Source organism: Procambarus clarkii, chromosome 77 (assembly GCF_040958095.1).
Source record: "Procambarus clarkii isolate CNS0578487 chromosome 77, FALCON_Pclarkii_2.0, whole genome shotgun sequence".
Lineage (NCBI taxonomy): Eukaryota > Metazoa > Arthropoda > Malacostraca > Decapoda > Cambaridae > Procambarus > Procambarus clarkii.
In genome coordinates, this window is record NC_091226.1 from 15,230,316 (window position 1) to 15,250,315 (window position 20,000).

The window sequence follows — 20,000 nt, forward strand, 5'->3', positions numbered from 1 at the left end:
AGGAGAAATTCCAGAGGTAAGTGAGGGAATAGCTAACCAGGAACCACTGGAAGAGTTTGAGATTACCAGTGGGGAAGTAAGGAAGTGTTTACTAGAGTTGGACGTGACGAAGGCTATAGGCCCAGATGGAATCTCCCCTTGGGTTCTAAAGGAAGGAGCAAGAGAACTGAGCCTACCACTCTCCATAGTGTATAACAAATCACTGGCAACAGGGGAACTGCCAGATATTTGGAAAGCAGCTAACGTAGTCCCGATATACAAGAAAGGGGATAGACAGGAGGCACTGAACTACAGGCCAGTGTCCCTAACCTGCATACCATGCAAGCTGATGGAGAAGATTGTGCGAAAAAAACTAGTGGAGCATCTGGAGCGAAGGAACTTTGTAACACAGCATCAACATGGGTTCAGGGATGGCAGGTCCTGCCTCACAGGGTTACTTGAATTCTACGACCAGGCAACAAAAATAAGGCAAGAAAGAGAAGGGTGGGCAGACTGCATATTTTTGGATTGTCAGAAAGCCTTTGATACAGTGCCACACAAGAGGCTAGTGCGAAAGTTGGAGATGCAGGCTGGAGTGAGAGGGAAGGTACTCCGGTGGATAGAGGAATACCTAAGCAACAGGAGACAACGAGTCTGTGTGAGGGGTGAAGTCTCAGATTGGCGAGACGTCACAAGTGGAGTCCCGCAGGGGTCAGTCCTCGGACCTATACTGTTTCTGGTATATGTAAATGATCTCCCAGAGGGTATAGATTCGTTCCTCTCAATGTTTGCCGACGATGCAAAAATTATGAGGAGGATTGAAACAGAGGATGATAGTAGGAGGCTACAAGATGACCTGGATAGACTGAGTGAATGGTCCAACAAATGGCTGTTGAAGTTCAACCCGAGTAAATGCAAAGTAATGAAACTAGGCAGTGGAAACAGGAGGCCAGGCACAGGATACAGAATAGGAGATGAAGTACTTAATGAAACAGACAGAGAGAAAGATCTAGGAGTTGATATCACACCAAACCTGTCTCCTGAAGCCCACATAAAGAGAATAACGTCTGCGGCATATGCGAGGCTGGCTAACATCAGAACGGCGTTCAGGAACCTGTGTAAGGAATCATTCAGAATCTTGTACACCACATATGTAAGACCAATCCTGGAGTATGCGGCCCCAGCATGGAGCCCGTACCTTGTCAAGCACAAGACGAAGCTGGAAAAAGTCCAAAGGTATGCTACTAGACTAGTCCCAGAACTAAGAGGCATGAGTTATGAGGAAAGGCTGCGGGAAATGCACCTCACGACACTGGAAGACAGAAGAGTAAGGGGAGACATGATCACAACCTACAAAATCCTCAGGGGAATCGACCGGGTAAACAAGGACGAACTTTTCAACACTGGTGGGACGCGAACAAGGGGACACAGGTGGAAGCTGAGTACCCAAATGAGCCACAGAGACGTTAGAAAGAACTTTTTCAGTGTCAGAGTAGTTAGCAAATGGAATGCATTAGGAAGTGATGTGGTGGAGGCTGACTCCATTCACAGTTTCAAATGTAGATATGATAGAGCCCAATAGGCTCAGGAATCTGTACACCAGTTGATTGACGGTTGAGAGGCGGGACCAAAGAGCCAGAGCTCAACCCCCGCAAGCACAATTAGGTGAGTACAATTAGGTGAGTACACACACACACACTCACTCACTCACTCACTCACTCACTCACTCACACTCACAATCTCTGTGGTGGAGGCTGACGCCATACGCAGTTTCAAATGTAGATATGATAGAGCCCAGTAGGCTCAGGAATCTGTACACCAGTTGATTGACGGTTGAGAGGCGGGACCAAAGAGCCAGAGCTCAACCCCCGCAAGCACAAATAGGTGAGTATACATACACACACGCACACACACACACACACACACACACACACACACACACACACACACACACACACACACACACACACACACACACACACACACACACACACACTCTCACACTCACACTCACACTCACGCACACACACACACGCAACAACAGCACACACAAAATCATCTCACCCACACACTGTGCCCTGGAAAAAGGTCCATTAACATGTAACCTAACCTAACCAAAGATTTCCTCGGACCTTACACAAGACTCGTGTACCCGAGAACAGACGAAGGTGTCTGGTGAACTTCTTATGATAATTTTAACTTAATACGTCATTTCCTGCACCCTTTACACAGGCCATTCAATTTTAATTTATGAACTTCCCGGCAGTAAAATCCTGAGGTCATGACCTGACCTACATTGTGACGTCAGGAAGTCAAGGCTGGAGGTAGTTAGGATGGTAATTCTTACTCAGTTATTCATCACCAACTGTCGCCTCATGATGAGTTATTCTCAACATTAGGAAGAGTGCTGCAGCTGTGGTACAATGTGGGTTCTGAGCAGGCATACGATGAGAGATAATTAAATTAGGCGGGGTTTGTGGTTGAGTTATGATGAATAGGAGGCATAGTGTGAGTGTGTGTACTCATACACACACACAGTGTGTGTGTGAGTGTGTGTGTCTGTGTGTGTGTGTGTGTGTGTGTGTGTGTGTGTGTGTATTACGAGAGCATTAGTAAGGAACAATATCTGAAAGTTCATCTTGTCACACATTGGCCTATTGATAAGATAAAACAAAAATTGATAGGTTCATATTTCGTTCAGATCCTTGAAGATACTTAAAATTTGAGTAATTGAGTGGAATAGAACTAGAAGGGGAATATAAGAATAGAGTTGATATAGTGATCTTGAAGGATGAGATTATAAAAGAAGCTATATTTCTTGCAATTTGCAATATTTGCAGTAAATATATTTTTGGTAAACAGGAAGAATGATAAGAGAAACTGCTTGATAAGAGAATGAAGTTGTAAGAATAACTGATTAGAATGAGCAGGAAATGTTATGGCTTCAAAGTAAAAGAGACAGAAAATATATTGGAGAAGAATGAGAATTAAAGAAAACTTACTAAATACAATTGCTAGAATGAGGAAGGTTAGGTTAGGTTAGGTTAGGTTAGGTTAGGAAATGAACGAAATATGTTTAGAAAACATGTAGCACATTTGGGAAGAAATGAGATGGAGAATGAATGACGTAGAAGTAAATGAGAATGTTAAGGAAATGAAGAGGGAGAGAATGGTGTGTGGTAAAGAATTAGAGCACAGGAGGAGCATAGATTAGGTGGAGAAAGAGGGTGTTTGGAAAGGCTAATGAGCGGAAGTGATGAAAGGTTTGCTAATGTACATAAATGGGCTTAATGGTACGAGACTGGTGCGCGTGTAGGAGTTAATGGTGTAAGGGTGACAAATGGTATATTGTGGGTAAGATCAGTGTAGTATGAGATTAAGGTAAAAATTATATAGAGGGTTCTAAACCTTGTTTATAGGTCTAATGAGTACAACTGAAGTATGTTGCATTGTGTGTGTGTGTGTGTGTGTGTGTGTGTGTGTGTGTGTGTAAGTAAATAAGTGTGTGCGTGTGTGTGAGATAGAGAGAGAGACCTGAGAGGGTGGAGGCCTGGTCGGTCCTCGACCAGGCCTCCACCCCCAGGAAGCAGCCCGTGACAGCTGACTAACACCCAGGTACCTATTTTACTGCTAGGTAAAAACAGGGGCATAGGGTGAAAGAAACTCTGCCCATTGTTTCTCGCCGGCGCCCGGGATCGAACCCGGAACCACAAGATCACAAGTGCTGTCCGCTCGGCCGACCGGCTCCACTTGGACGGTCGGGGATTGAACGCCGACCTGCAAGAAGCGAGACCGTCGCTCAACAGTCCACCCCCAAGAGGTTGTGGGAAGACGATTAAAGAAGCACAAATTTACATTCTCAAGAACACCAATAGTGAACATCCTGAACAACCCAATTGGAGGCAAACCCAAACCTTTTGGAAATATTTATTGAACACTAAATGTAGCAATAGGAAATAGTGAAACACTGGTTATGTATTTAAATTTAAAATCGTAAAATACCTTAGTAAATTCGGCGTGGGAATAATGCTGAAGCTTTATGGACCAAATTACTGGGTTATATATTAGTCAAACGAGTTAGATTTTTATGAGTTTGAATATAAATAAGAGTTACTTCGCGTGGGCTAAATATGGCTTATTGAAGTTTATTTTTGTCTACATATGTGAATTTTTTTACATGGGCGATATGAAACAAAAGTAGAAATCCAGGGAGAGACCGTATTAACTATGTTGTTTGTCGGAAAAAACTTTTAATTACATTTCATGTAATTAAATATACGCCAGTAAAGATGAGGTTGTTGTTAAGATTCGCTACTTGGAACAGAAAGTTCCAAGTAGCACGGGCTATGGTGAGCCCGCAGAAGATGTTATTGTTAATAGTGTCGTGAAGAATTTACTGAAGCCAAATGTGTGCCTCAAATTGATAATTACTTGGACTTGTGATCCTGTGGTCCCGGGTTCGATCCCAGGCGCCGGCGAGAAACAATGGGCAGAGTTTCTTTCACCCTATGCCCCTGTTACCTAGCAGTAAAATAGGTACCTGGGTGTTAGTCAGCTGTCACGAACTGCTTCCTGGGGATGGAGGCCTGGTCAAGGACCGGGCCGCGGGGACACTAAAGCCCCTAAATCATCTCAAGATAACCTCAAGATAACCACATCCCTTGGCTGTTCTCTTAATGACAAGTGCTGATGCTTCAAGCATCAGGGAAGGCGAACATCTGCCTCCTTAAAGATGAGACGGTGGACTATATTCACAGCTTTGACCCTTCATACTCACCAACTCTACCCACTCGCCAAATCGTCCCATCCTGGTGATAGAAACGAGCCCCGAGGACATCTTGAGGTTATCTTGAGATGATTTCGGGGCTTTAGTGTTCCCGCGGCCCGGTCCTCGACCAGGCCTCCACCCCCAGGAAGCAGCCCGTGACAGCTGACTAACTCCCAGGTACCTATTTACTGCTAGGTAACAGGGGCATTCAGGATGAAAGAAACTTTGCCCATTTGTTTCTGCCTCGTGCGGGAATCGAACCCGCTCCACAGAATTACGAGTCCTGCGCGCTATCCACCAGGCTATGAGGCTACATCCACTACGGGAGACATATACCAGCACAGGAACACGGGCTTCAATACGAACATTCCGACTCAAATAACTAAATCAATGTAATCGGTTTCCCCAGTGTCAAAGGGAACCTTCCTTACCATGTTGACCAGACCACACACTAGAAGTTGAAGGGACGACGACGTTTCGGTCCATCCTGGACCATTCTCAAGTCAATTGTGTGTGGTCTGGTCAACATACTTCAGCCACGTTATTGTGACTCATCGCCTTCCTTACCTTCAGAATGAAGGTAAGGTAAGGAATGGAATCATTCCTTCGGAATGACGGATGAGATACGTCTGCTCTCCCTCCTTGGGTCCTTGGTGCGTCCGACACCTGCCTCTTTTAGAGCCGAGGGAGAGGCAGCAGGTGGCTATCGTCCTCCGAGGGAGGGGGAGCAGGTGGCTATCGTCCTCCGAGGAAGGAGCAGCAGGTGGCTATCGTCGTCCTCCGAGGGAGAGGCAGCAGGTGGCTATCGTCGTCCTCCGAGGGAGAGGCAGCAGGTGGCTATCGTCCTCCGAGGAAGGAGCAGCAGGTGGCTATCGTCGTCCTCCGAGGGAGAGGCAGCAGGTGGCTATCGTCGTCCTCCGAGGGAGAGGCAGCAGGTGGCTATCGTCCTCCGAGGAAGGAGCAGCAGGTGGCTATCGTCGTCCTCCGAGGAAGGAGCAGCAGGTGGCTATCGTCGTCCTCCGAGGGAGAGGCAGCAGGTGGCTATCGTCGTCCTCCGAGGGAGAGGCAGCAGGTGGCTATCGTCCTCCGAGGAAGGAGCAGCAGGTGGCTATCGTCGTCCTCCGAGGAAGGAGCAGCAGGTGGCTATCGTCGTCCTCCGAGGGAGAGGCAGCAGGTGGCTATCGTCGTCCTCCGAGGGAGAGGCAGCAGGTGGCTATCGTCCTCCGAGGAAGGAGCAGCAGGTGGCTATCGTCGTCCTCCGAGGAAGGAGCAGCAGGTGGCTATCGTCCTCCTCCGAGGAAGGGGCAGCAGGTGGCTATCGTCGTCCTCTCTGCTGCCTCTTACTCCGCTACGATCCAGAAAGATCATCCCCCCTACTCCCCACCACCTGCTCCCTCTCTGCCTACAATCGTTTGATTGTTTTAGAGCTCGAGAGAGCAGTAGACGCCCGGCCATTCCCGACAATCACCGACAATCACCTCTCCGTAATAATCGGAATCATTTATGATTCAGAATTAAAGCACAAACGCAGGTAAATTCAAGTCTAATTATAACTATATAATGGCATAAAAAATACAACATATTTCGGGATTCTCGTTGGCTGAGCTTTATTTTTTTTACGGCGTAAATAATTTACATTTGAAAACACAGGACTGAATTATTTCAGCTGCCACTGAAAACAAAGATGGCTATTTGACTATTTTTGCTGTCAAGAACTTTTCCCGTTCTGTCAACATGGCCGCCAATCCCACACAGGGAAATCTAGACATTCTTAACTGACAGTTTAAGGAGAAGGATTAGAAGTTGGTGTGGTTTATAATCTGATGCTTATCCTTGTAATTGGTAATGCTGATTGCAGATACTTAAGCCAATTAGAGTTAGGTCGTTTTATATATATGTATATATATAGACAAAAGAGTACCACCTCTAGCTGGAAGAAGGGGGACCCATAGCCTCGGAGGAAACCACGCATAACGCATTAGAGGGAATGTTTAGATCCCCTCCAATACAGTTTCTGTGTGCTTTTCTCCTACCACCCCCTTCCTTTTTTATTTTTTGTGCTTTATTATGCATTTGATGGTTACAAGATATACATGGGTTGATACAAAAATAATAATGCAAAAAGGTGCTTAAAGGTTATGGATCTCTTGAAGAACACAACAATGGGAAACATTGATGAATGTCACAGACGGGTTCGATCATTGTTGCAAGTCAAACACTTCTTCGAATTCCTCTGAAGTTGGACTAGTGCCCAAGACGCAACAGGCATTTCCCCTCTGAATCGCAACACTGAGGCGCTGGAACAAGAAACTTTTTGCTCTCTGGTCTTTTGTAGCGCTGATCAATTTGTTCCCCAATTCCTTCAGGAACTTCAGTGCACATTTTCCCCACGAACCGAGGGTCTCCGAGCCGATCGGAACAAAGCTGTAGCAGTGTGCTAGACCTCTGTATTTAATAATTTTCTGCGATTCCCTGAAAGAAGCAGCACCACCGCTTTCACGTGTGCTGTAGTGGAGGTAGGTACTGGCCAGTGTGGCAGCGCACGTGTAGTCCCATACCACTTGCTTACCATCCTTCCAAGGTAGCAAGGTGACCCCATCAGGGCGCTTCTGAGGGTCGTTAGGTCTGGATAAGTGTGGTTCTCTTTGTGCCGGGCAGCGGGCTGTGGCGAGGCTCCTCTTGATGATGTCGTTGACTTCTTCATGTCTTGCAATTTTACCCTGTGATTTACGACATACCAGACCATGACGACCATATTGGTCTGCCATCGCAGTTCCGCAGATGCACCTATGTTCGGTGAGGATGGGGGCGGCAAGGCGAAGGGCAACTCCAATGCGGAGAGCGTCATGACTGAGGCGAGTTCCCAGGGCTGCATTGGGCACAGCAAATAAATATATATATATATATATATATATATATATATATATATATATATATATATATATATATATATATATATATATATATATATATATGTCGTACCTAGTAGCCAGAACGCACTTCTCAGCCTACTATGCAAGGCCCGATTTGCCTAATAAGCCAAGTTTTCATGAATTAATATATTTTCTCTATTTTTTTTCTTATGAAATGATAAAGCTACCCATTTCATTATGTATGAGGTTAATTTTTTTTTATTAGAGTTAAAACTAACGTAGATATATGACCGAACCTAACCAACCCTACTTAACCTAACTTAACCTATCTTTATAGGTTAGGTTCAGTTAGGTAACCGAAAAAGTTAGGTTAGGTTAGGTAGGTTAGGTAGTCGAAGAAACATTAATTCATGAAAACTTGGCTTATTAGGCAAATCGGGCCTTGCATAGTAGGCTGAGAAGTGCGTTCTGGCTACTAGGTACGACATTATATATATATATATATATATATGTATATATGTATATATATATATATATATGTATATATATATATATATTATATATATAATATAAAACTTTTCTGTTTCGTGTAGGTTTTCCTGGATTTACCGATTATGTGCACTATTTTTAAAATAGTTTTATGGGAACTAATCACTTGTCATCGTTAATGACAGCTCAAAACGTAATCTGGTGATCTATAATGATTGGGGCAGCGTACAGAGTGTGACGTATAATCTAAGCTATGTATTCAGGCGATGAGTCACAATAACGTGGCTAAAGTATGTTGACCAGACCACACACTAGAAGGTGAATGGACGACGACGTTTCGGTCCGTCCTGGACCATTCTCAAGTCTTGAGAATGACTTGAGAACTTGAGACTTGAGAATGGTCCAGGACGGACCGAAACGTCGTCGTCCCTTCACCTTCTAGTGTGTGGTCTGGTCAACATACTTCAGCCACGTTATTGTGACTCATCGCCTACAACCAACTATCCCTCTAACCAAGTCATCTAATCATATTTTTCTTGGTACCTCCTAGTAACCATTCCTATCCTTTTAGCCCCATGTCTCAGCTCTACTCCCACGGCCCCAAGACCCCACTAGAAGACGCAACCCGCCAAACACACACCGAAACTACGACGTTGGTACAACGTTCGAACAAGTTTTAACACCTAACCAGTTATAACAACCAATATAGCAAGTTGTAACAACGTTCTAATACGTCATAAACATGTTAAGCCAAGATGTAACAACTTTATTACAAGTTGTAACGAGCGGAAAATAGAGACCGTTACAGTTTGTGTTTCCAGGGAATATACTTACTCACGACGTGGAAATGAACGAAGTGGCTCATCTTGGGTTCGGTAGACACCTGACATTCGTACCGGCCGGCGTCTCTCTCCTGGACGTACTTGACTTGCAGGGTCCAGGTCTCAGAATCCGCTTCATGCCACGCCTGAAACCTCTGGTCAGCTATGAAGGTGTATCGGTCCACCGTCAAGATGTGGGAGTCCCGGCTCCTGATCCAAGATATCTGGTCCAGTGGAAGAGAAGGAAATTGCATTGGGACATTTGGTTCACGTTCAGAGTCACTGGTGAAGCCAGATCCACAATACCTGGATTGGCTGGACCAATCTACCCATCTAGATTGGCTATAATCTAATGACCAGACCACACTAGAATGTGAAGGGACGACGACGTTTCGGTCCGTCCTGGACCATTCTCAAGTCTCAAGTTCTCAAGTCATTCTCAAGACTTGAGAATGGTCCAGGACGGACCGAAACGTCGTCGTCCCTTCACCTTCTAGTGTGTGGTCTGGTCAATTTACTTTAGCCACGTTATTGTGACTCATCGCCTGCATATAGCTATAATCTACCTTATCTATTTGGCTGGACCAGATGGACAAGGTAGATTATAGAATCATTTTGATTACTAAGGCCACGATCGTGGATTAGGAATCGCTGGTAAGTATCTGAAAGTTGAAAAACAGTGTGAGAGAAAATAAGCTATGTTATCGCATTCGTACGTTCTCTAAATCTCACACACACATGCACAGATGCTCTGAGAAGGATGCTGACCAAAATGAATATTGTAAGGGGGAATTGCAAAATATATAAGGTTTCCAGATTGGGCTGGTCCAAGAGGGGTTTAAGCCGGCTAGTAAAGACTATAAAGACTTGTAGGTAACGATTTGTAAGACTTAGGCTGGGATTCTTGCAAATGTTGAAGGAATCAAAAGGAATATTACAAAGGAAGAGAAAGTTGCAGCCTCAGATAATAGGAAATACCAGGAAGATGAGGTGATTGGGGAATCTATTGTTCTTCAGTTCGATTTCAACTTTCAATAACAAGAGAAGCATTAATGATCATCTTCCCTACCTCCTCCTCCTGAATCTCAGTCCCACTCCTGGCCCTTGTACTCGACCCACGTCCCTCTCTCCAACTCATTCCTTGTATATATCCGCTCCTGTGCCAGGTAAGTCCACTACGGGCTCACCATAGCCCGTGCTACTTGCCCCGCTCCTGTGCCAGGTAAGTCCACTACGGGCTCACCATAGCCCGTGCTACTTGCCCCGCTCCTGTGCCAGGTAAGTCCACTACGAGCTCACCATAGCCCGTGCTACTTGCCCCGCTCCTGTGCCAGGTAAGTCCACTACGGGCTCACCATAGCCCGTGCTACTTGCCCCGCTCCTGTGCCAGGTAAGTCCACTACGGGCTCACCATAGCCCGTGCTACTTGCCCCGCTCCTGTGCCAGGTAAGTCCACTACGGGCTCACCATAGCCCGTGCTACTTGCCCCGCTCCTGTGCCAGGTAAGTCCACTACGGGCTCACCATAGCCCGTGCTACTTGGAACTTGTTCCGAGTAGCTGAATGTATAACAACAATCATTCCTTACCCTTTCCATCCCCTGTCCCCTAGTCTCATCCAGGCAGTTTCCAGTCACCAGTAAATCAGACCAATTCCACTTTATCCAGCTATTCAAACTAACTCCTCGCTATATACTATTCACACCAAACAAACTGAGAATAAGGAAGTTTTTAAGTCATGAAGACAAATGTGTACATGAAAGGTATGTACATCAACAATGATTAGATTACCACCAATATCTTGAGATGATTTCGGGGCTTTAGTGTCCCCGCGGCCCGGTCCTCGACCAGGCCTCCACCCCTAGGAAGCAGCCCGTGACAGCTGACTAACACCCAGGTACCTATTTTACTGCTAGGTAACAGGGGCATAGGGTGAAAGAAACTCTGCCCATTGTTTCTCGCCGGCGCCTGGGATCGAACCCAGGACCACAGGATCACAAGTCCCGCGTGCTGTCCGCTCGGCCGACCGGCTCCCTGACGGGTGACTTCATCAGTCACCCACTTTAACAACCCCAGAAATATAATCACTACAATCAAACCTCCGTAAAGCGCTTCATTGACTGAAAAATAGTTGGCTTACATATAAGATATGCCACCTAACCTAACCTAACCTTCCCGGCTTGGTGCCATCTTTGATTACTTATAAGATAAAAGGATTATCTCGGTTTGTCTTTTTCTGCTTCTTGATCTGAAGATTACATGTCTTAATCTTTCTGCCCCTCTGACCGCGTCTCTTCCTGTTAAGCACGTAATTCCCCACCCACTTACCGTTCCTTTAGTCGCTGTGTGATGTAACTCCGCTGCCAATTATAGACGGGTCGCTACAGCATCGGTTTCACTTCTTGCTGGAGCGGCGTTCTATTGCTGAGGCTTCAGATGACTTTATTAACATTGCTTTATTCCGTTCACGTGAATTCCTTGACCTAGTATCATTTTTCTTGTTTTAAATGGTCATATTGGCTTAGCTGTTTGTCCTTCTCTTACCCTACCCTAGGGAGCCGAGCGGACAGCACACTGGACTTGTGATCCTGTGGTTCTGGGTTCGATCCCAGGCGCCGGCGAGAAACAATGGGCAAAGTTTTTCACCCTATGCCGCTGTTACCCACCAGTAAAATAGGTACCTGGGTGTTAGTCAGCTGTCACGGGCTGCTTCCTGGAGGTGGAGGCCTGGTCGAGGACCGGGCCGCGGGGACACTAAAAGCCCCGAAATCATCTCAAGATAACCAAGATAGTAACTGTATCAGTAACTTAGGGGTGCTGAGGTAGGAGTTACTGAGGGCTCGGATAAGCTTTAAGGGGTTATCTTGAGGTTATCTTGAGATGATTTCGGGGCTTAGTGTCCCCGCGGCCCGGTCCCCGACCAGGCCTCCACCCCCAGGAAGCAGCCCGTGACAGCTGACTAACTCCCAGGTACCTATTTACTGCTAGGTAACAGGGCATCAGGGTGAAAGAAACTTTGGTCATTGTTTCAAGCCGGCGCCCGGGATCGAACCCAGCACCACAGGATCACGTGTCCAGTGTTCTGTCCGCTCAAGCCACCGGAAAGTGCAGATGCCGCCTAGAGTTCTTGGGCGAAAAATAAAACACAGTTCGACTGGGTGTTCTAGGAGTGAGTCCAGTGATCCCAGTTAGGAGCCCTGGTCGACGACCGGGCCGCGGGGACGCTGAGCCCCGGAAGCACCTCAATGTAACTCTTGATGAGGGCCAGTTGGGGCGGTTGAAATCCCGCGTCTTACCGGCTAAGAGTTATAAAGAAGCAGAATGAAGATTGAGCTTCTCTAAGAAGTGTTGGGACGGCTTTAATCTTCAACAATTAAGACATTTTTTTACTCTTCTCGCTCATTTCACTATCTTTCTCACCCGTGCATCTCATTTCTCATTTTCATGCAATTCTCCCTCACGACTCCCTCGCCTTCCCAATTGCATTTGTCTTTCTAACACCAATTTCTCACTGTTGCTCTTAACAGCACTTCCTAAGGTTGACCAGACCACACACTAGAAGGTGAAGGGACGCCGACGTTTCGGTCCGTCCTAGAGCATTCTCAAGTCCTTGAGAATGGTCCAGGACGGACCGAAACGCCGTCGTCCCTTCACCTTCTAGTGTGTGGTCTGGTCAACATACTTCAGCCACGTTATTGTGACTCCTCGTCTGCACTTCTCAAGGTTCACTACAGACTAATAATGAGGCCAGGCTCACAAGTCAAGCCTGGCCTCGGGCCGGGCTTGGGCAGTAGAACAACTCCCAGAACCCCATCAACCAGGTATCAAGCAGATACTGAAGTTCTGGCAGAGCTGGTATTGGGAATACCAGCTTGGGGATGATTTACCGTGGGCGTCTCGGGTTCACCCGAGTCGAAGCTTCGAAACATCTCGCGAATGGTACAGGACAATCAACACACTCCAGCCAATCAACAGCTCTTGTGCGCTTCTACAAGGTCGTGTTCTTGCACAGGGAACACAGGGAAGCAACAGACACGTGTGTGGGAGGTTTATGACAAGGCAAAACGACAAGGAAATTGTGTGAACACAAAGTTAGCATTTGGTTCTAAGAGATGAAGTAGTAGTGTCTTGAGACATGAATTCCTTCGTGTGAATATTGCTGAGTGAGGGAGAGATTGAGGGAGGGATTGAGTGAGTGAGTGACTGAGTTATTTTCAGGGGATTGAGAGGTTGTTGTTAGGATGCACGCGTGTGTGTGTGTGTGTGCAAAAATTGAGAGAGATATAATTAAAGGACAGAAAAGGCTTGGAAAAAAATATAAAGATGGGTACAGAGACAAATGCAGACACGAAAGCAGACCAGGAATGTGTACACAAGAATCAAGAAAGCAGCAATTTGAGAGTGACGCAGAGTGCCAGAGCTCTGCTTCCTAACCCAGCAGAGCTTTATTCTTGCAATGATTTTCCCAGCTGTTAGTGGTGGCGCTAGGTGGAGCCAATGGTAAATAAAGTTGCACTCATGGCCTTATGAAGATTGTGTGTGGTGTGGGTGTGTGTGTGTGTGTGTGTGTGTGTGTGTGTGTGTGGGTGTGGTGTGTGTGTGGTGTGTGTGTGTGTGGTGTGTGTGTGTGTGTGTGTTCCCCTGAGAATGGAGTGGAGGCCAGCTGATACGCAAGATTACTCTTCCTACAAAATCCTCTGTGTAAGATCATCTACCGTGGAAGATCTTCTCCCTGCAAGATCCTGTCCCCTGCAAGATTGCCAAGTGCTATGTAGTCGTAATAGCTCGGCGCTTTTTCCTGACAATTCTCCTCCCTGTAAGATCCTCTGTGTTTCAAAAAGCTGGTTTTCTTGCAGGATTACAAAACATTGCAAACTCGACTCTGTGCTTCTCTGTTGGCAAGCCGAGCCGAGATTGTGAGCCTACAGGTCTCCTGAATGTTAGGAAATTGTGTACAAAGTTATGCCAGGTGTAAATTAACACAGTTCATATGAAATACTCAACCCGTTCTCGCACTTTCGTATAGTCAATATTGACTTATTAAATACGTGCATATGTGACATACTAAACATATTAGCTTACCTTGAAAAGCTTCATAGAAAACACCGACTTTACCTAACCTTCTTAGTATGTTAAGATAAGCATCTTATTGCTTCATAATTACAATTATTAACCTATTATAGGTATAGGTTACTTGGTAATTAAAATTATGGAAGAGAAATTATTCGTATGAGGTGAAAGAGGGAATTATCAGGGAAAAGGTCAAACCATTACGACTATATAGCACTGGGAAGGGGTCAGGATTTGGAATGGGACAGGGGGATGGAATGGTGTCTCAATCACTTTGATGGTTGGGAATTGAACGCAGACCTGCATGAAGTGAGACCATTGCTCTACCGTCCAGCCCAAGTGGTTGGGCTAGACATCCTCGAGGTACAGTGTTCCCTTGCATCAATGTGACCAAAAATAGTTTGAACAGAACCTTCTTGTTCAATAGCGTGATGTATCAAATGAACAAATCCACAAGGGCGCGTCTGGGATCCTCTCGGACGTAAGTTAGAACCTTCGTCACGGCCCTTGTGGATTTGTTCAGAACTTATAATGCTTAAGCCCCTTTTTTCCCCATGAAGAATGTGTGGGATTGAGAGGAATATGAACACTGTATTGGAACTCCAAGTGAACAAACCCCCCCCCCCCCTCTCCTATCTGGGAAAGGAGAGGGGGGGGGGGGGTATATTTAATTTCCGCCAAAGGAAGTAATTCAATTTATTGGAAAATCTCGTCTCTGAAACTTTTTTTATATTTGGATTTTAACTTGTTTAAATCCTTTTGGTTATTTTAACTTGTTTAAATCCTTTTGGTTATTTTAACTTGTTTAAATCCTTTTGGTTATTTTAACTTGTTTAAATCCTTTTGGTTATTTTAACTTGTTTAAATCCTTTTGGTTATTTTATATACCCTTGTAAGCAATTTTATTTCCGAAGTTTGGTGTCTTAAAATAATTTGGAGAGTTAAGATGTTATTGTATTGGTGTGGAGAGGTGGTGTATATAGTCAAGGGTTTGTCAGTCCCTTTGTCCTTACGGGCTATTCATGCCCATGCCACCTCTTGAGTGGCTTAATCTTTATCAATCAGTCCCCTTGTTTCAAGATGCTTGGTATATTCTCCTGTCTTGGGCTCCTCTTAGTCCTCTTGGTGGTCTTTGTACTCACCTAGTTGTGTTTGCGGGGGTTGAGCTCTGGCTCTTTGGTCCCGCCTCTCAACCGTCAATCAACTGGTGTACAGGTTCCTGAGCCTACTGGGCTCTATCATATCTACACTTGAAACTGTGTATGGAGTCTGTGTGTGTGTGTGTGTGTGTGTGTGAGGCGGCCCCTGTAGGCAGGCTTGAGGGAAACAGGGCAATGTTCTGACAGCTGTAGTAGTGATTGCTTCTACCAGGCTCTGTTGAGGCGGAGATCATGGCAGTATTGTCTTTGCCAGCCGGTGTAAGATGGAAGAGGAGGGGGCGTATTCCTTTTCTTTTATCCAACCCCCATTTCTTCCCCCTCTCCCACCTCTCATACGATTCCACAACTCTCCCTTCCCTCTTTCCCTCCCATCTACCCCCTGTCCCTCCCTCTCTTTCCCATCAGGTCATTTCTTACATACCACACAAGCATTACCCTAATTATAAACAGGAGGAAAGTGAGTTATCTCACCCTTGAGGTTATCTTGAGATGATTTCGGGGCTTTAGTGTCCCCGCGGCCCGGTCCTCGACCAGGCCTCCACCCCCAGGAAGCAGCCCGTGTCAGCTGACTAACACCCCAGGTACCTATTTACTGCTAGGTAACAGGGGCATTCAGGGTGAAAGACACTTTGCCCATTTGTTTCTGCCTCGTGCGGGAATCGAACCCGCGCCACAGAATTACGAGTCCTGCGCGCTATCCACCAGGCTACCAGGCCCCTGGTGATAAATAGCTGATAATTGCTCCATGACGCGACCAAAATATTTACATTACAACGGCTGTTATGCAAGAGAATAACAAATAAATATATCATCCAGTCAGCCACTGACAATCAAAGAAGAGGGTGAGAGAGGGGAGTAGGAAGAGGGAGATAACATGGCGGAAAAGGGGAAATGGAATTATCTGTGTCGCTTACCGACTGGTTGCCGAGGTTCCTGATCCTACAAGGCAGGAACGCCTGCGTCCCTAGCTGCGCAGATACGTTTGTAGCCGCTGACGGATCGAAGTACGGCGGAGGTGGCGCTGTCGAAGGAATAGTCCGCTCGATTCTGATTGGCGCTGGCGGCGGCCGCAGAGAAGATGGAGAGGAATAAGACGAGGAAGAGTAGAATGAGAAGAAGGAAGAGGATGAGAAAGATGGAGATATCGAGGAAGGAGAAGGAAGGAAAACTGATGGAGGAGCAGGGGATGTACTCCTTATGGCGGAGAAGTAGAGGCGTTGGCGGAAGTGTCCTGTAGGTATGGCGTCTTGGGTAGGCTCCTTCGCTGCTGCAGTGGTGGTCGGGGCCGAGCCTGTGGATCACAAGCACACTAGGTCAGCTAATACAGTGTCAGTATGTTGTTATTGTGGTAGTGAGTAATGCTAGATTGTAATGGTGACTGCTTGGGCAGGTTATGGTGTGGGTGTGTGTGTGGGTGGGTGGGTGGGTGGGTGTGTGTGTGTGTGTGTGGGTGTGTGTGTGTGTGTGTGTGTGTGTGTGTGTGTGTGTGTGTGTGTGCAGAATCGAGCTATTAGATCTTGGACTCCGCCTAACTAATCATCTGTTTTTCCTCTATTGTATCTACTACATTTATTTCTCTCTAACACACACACACACACACACACACACACACACACACACACACACACACACACACACACACACACACACACACACACAATCGTAGGCTCAGGAATCTGTACACCAGTTGATTGACAGTTGAGAGGCGGGACCAAAGAGCCAGAGCTCAACCCCCGCAAACACAACTAGGTGAGTAAACTCACTCACTCACTACCTTTCCGTACAGAAAACAAATGCTTACCACAATAGCCTGGAAGCCTTTTAGTTGACCCCTTAATATGTACCTTTCTCTGAGATGCATAAATGTTCACTCAATCAATCAGCCTTTGACTGAAGAACAGGTCTATGAACTGTGTGAATTTTAAGGTTTCTAGTTACATAAAAAACAATGGAAAAAGAAACCCAGAACTTGATTTTGGTTTGAAGACCGGGCCGCGGGGACGCTAAGCCCCGAAATCATCTCAAGATAACCTCAAGATAACCTGCCCAAGTCCTACCTTGAGGTGCTTCCGGGGCTTAGTGTCCCCGCGGCCCGGTCGTCGACCAGGCCTCCTGGTTGCTGGACTGATCAACCAGGCTGTTAGACGCGGCTGCTCGCAGTTCTTTATCAAGTAAGATTATAGTGAGTTGTTCCATTTCCTGGAAACGTTACTACTCATTAGAGAGCAGTAAGATGTAGAAATATTTCCAGGAATCAAATGTCTATTTTGAAATATTTTAAATTTACAACGTGGTACTAATTTGGGACACTTGCAATTCAGTACTAATTCCCGATTTCCCGGCTGGGACTCGAATGTCAGGATTGTTTCTCGTGTTTAGAAACCTGTGAAATACAATTATGTTCTCTAGTGACAGCCGTCCCCAGGCGAGGCTCGTTAAAGCAGCGGCCGTCCCCAGAAATGCATTCATAAATTTTAAGTGTAATAAAAAGTTTTTCTCGTATATTTATTCCATAATAAAATTCAATGTATAGTTATGTTAGGTTCTGTTGGCGATTGTGTGTGTAGTTTATGGGTTAAACATTTACATCCTTAAGGTTCGAGAATAGGTAGTCAGCAAGAGGCTGCTAACCCGCTACACACCGAAACTACGACGTTGGTACAACGTTCGAACAAGTTTTAACACCTCCTAACCAGTTATAACAACCAATATAGCCAGTTGTAACAACGTTCTAATACGTCATAAACACGTTAAGTCAAGATGTAACAACTTTATTACAAGTTGTAACAAGCGGAAAATAGAGAATACATATGGTACTTGTTCAGAATCGAATCCAATGACCCATTACATAATATTATAGTCGTATAATATTTACAGATAAAAAATATTTTAATTTGCCATATTGGACAAGTTTAATTACTGTATTTGTTTTGGTGATGAGTAATTATGAGTTTTTCATCTATAAAAAGGGAATTAGGTGACTAGATTAATGAGCATTTAGCCTTTGTTGATGAGGATGTTTAAGACTTAGTGCTTCAGTTTGTGCAAGTGTGAAATGTGAGAAATTGATTGACTGAGCCGTGAGAAATAATTTGTTTATGCTAGTGCTAGAAGTATGGTGATGTTCATAACAAAACTTTGAAACATTTCAAAAGCCTTCTGCTGTTCAGGGTTTAGTAACCCATTTCACTATGGGTGAAAAGGGTTTTATGTCCCATACACCCCCCCCCTTCTTTATTTAGACAGGTGGGTACAGGAGCAGACGACTGCTGACTCCTGTTAGCTGGCTGAGAGCTTTCCCTTCCCATAGCTCATGGTAAGCCTTACCCTACTAGTTTTACACAGGAGGGTACAGGAGCAGACGACTGGTGACTCCTGTTAGCTGGCTGAGAGCTTTCCCTTCCCATAGCTCATGGTAAGCCTTACCCTACTAGTTTTACACACAGGTGGGTACAGGAACAGACGACTGCTGACTCCTGTTAGCTGGCTGAGAGCTTTCCCTTCCCATAGCTCATGGTAAGCCTTACCCTACTAGTTTTACACACAGGTGGGTACAGGAGCAGACGACTGCTGACTCCTGTTAGCTGGCTGAGAGCTTTCCCTTCCCATAGCTCATGGTAAGCCTTACCCTACTAGTTTTACACACAGGTGGGTACAGGAGCAGACGACTGCTGACTCCTGTTAGCTGGCTGAGAGCTTTCCCTTCCCATAGCTCATGGTAAGCCTTACCCTACTAGTTTTACACACAGGTGGGTACAGGAGCAGACGACGAATTTGACCGTTTAGGTATTCAATTACGTCGATATTTAACCGTAGCGCATACGAGCGAAAAGCTTACGGGCTATTCATGCCCGTGCCACCTCTTGGGTGGCTTAATCTTTATCAATCAATCGAGCGAAAAGCGACATAATTTGCAAGGGGAAGGCTGCACTACATGTAGTACATATAATGCAACATATATATGTATTATGAAGACTACGTATAGTACATATGATCCACGGAACACGGTGCAATATGCATGATCTGTGGCTTAGAATAATCTTGTAATCACCTAAGTTTGTCGCAGAAAAAAATAGCAAAAAAATAAAATAACATAACCCCCAAATTCTGATGTTAATAATTCTCAGTCGAATAAACTCTTGTCATTAATGAATTCTTACAAGCAATATTCCTTGACTGGAAACTTGACGTCATTGGGGAATTGTTGCATATAAATGTGTTGCAATTGAGCAGTGAATAGAGCCGAGTTGTAGCTATCTTGAGATTATCTTGAGATGATTTCGGGGCTTTAGTGTCCCCGCGGCCCGGTCCTCGACCAGGCCTCCACCCCCAGGAAGCAGCCCGTGACAGCTGACTAACACCCAGGTACCTATTTTACTGCTAGGTAACAGGGACATAGGGTGAAAGAAACCTGCCCATTGTTTCTCGCCGGCGCCCGGGATCGAACCCGGGACCACAGGATCACAAGTCCAGCGTGCTGTCCGCTCGGCCGACCGGCTCTAAAGTTAGCTTTGGAGCCGGTCTCCACAGCTCGGTTAGACCGGCTAGGTCTAACTTCTGCTTTGTGCTGCTGGTGGGGTGAGGAAGGCTAATCCCAGATCTGTGTATACTCCAGATGCAATCTGTAACATACATATTCAACAGTATGTATACTATGATGCAACGATTGGTGCTGAAACCACTGTTGCAAATTCTATTGGAGTCGAGACACTCTTAGGCTGCATGTTGTTGCTATAGATCCAGCTACTCGGAACAAGTTCCAAGTAGCACGGGCTATGGTGAGCCCGTAACTTACCTGGCACAGGAGCGGGGCAAGTAGCACGGGCTATGGTGAGCCCATAG

The 20,000-nt window shown here is 45.8% G+C and overlaps 1 protein-coding gene across 4 annotated transcripts in view; it reads right to left on the reverse strand.

The window, feature by feature from the left end:
* The window catches only part of LOC123747164 (mucin-17), a 143,210-nt gene that overhangs the window by 24,125 nt on the left and 99,085 nt on the right, over positions 1-20,000 (reverse strand). For all 4 annotated transcript variants that reach the window (XR_011224896.1, XR_011224895.1, XM_045729195.2 and 1 more), the window contains exons 3-4: positions 16,073-16,449; positions 8,944-9,154 (exon numbers count right to left, since the gene is read on the reverse strand). Coding sequence is in view for 2 of the 4 variants with exons in the window: in XM_045729195.2 (XP_045585151.1) it covers positions 8,944-9,154; positions 16,073-16,449 (588 nt within the window). In the remaining 2 variants the exon portion in view is untranslated. The remainder of the gene's footprint in view (positions 1-8,943; positions 9,155-16,072; positions 16,450-20,000) is intronic.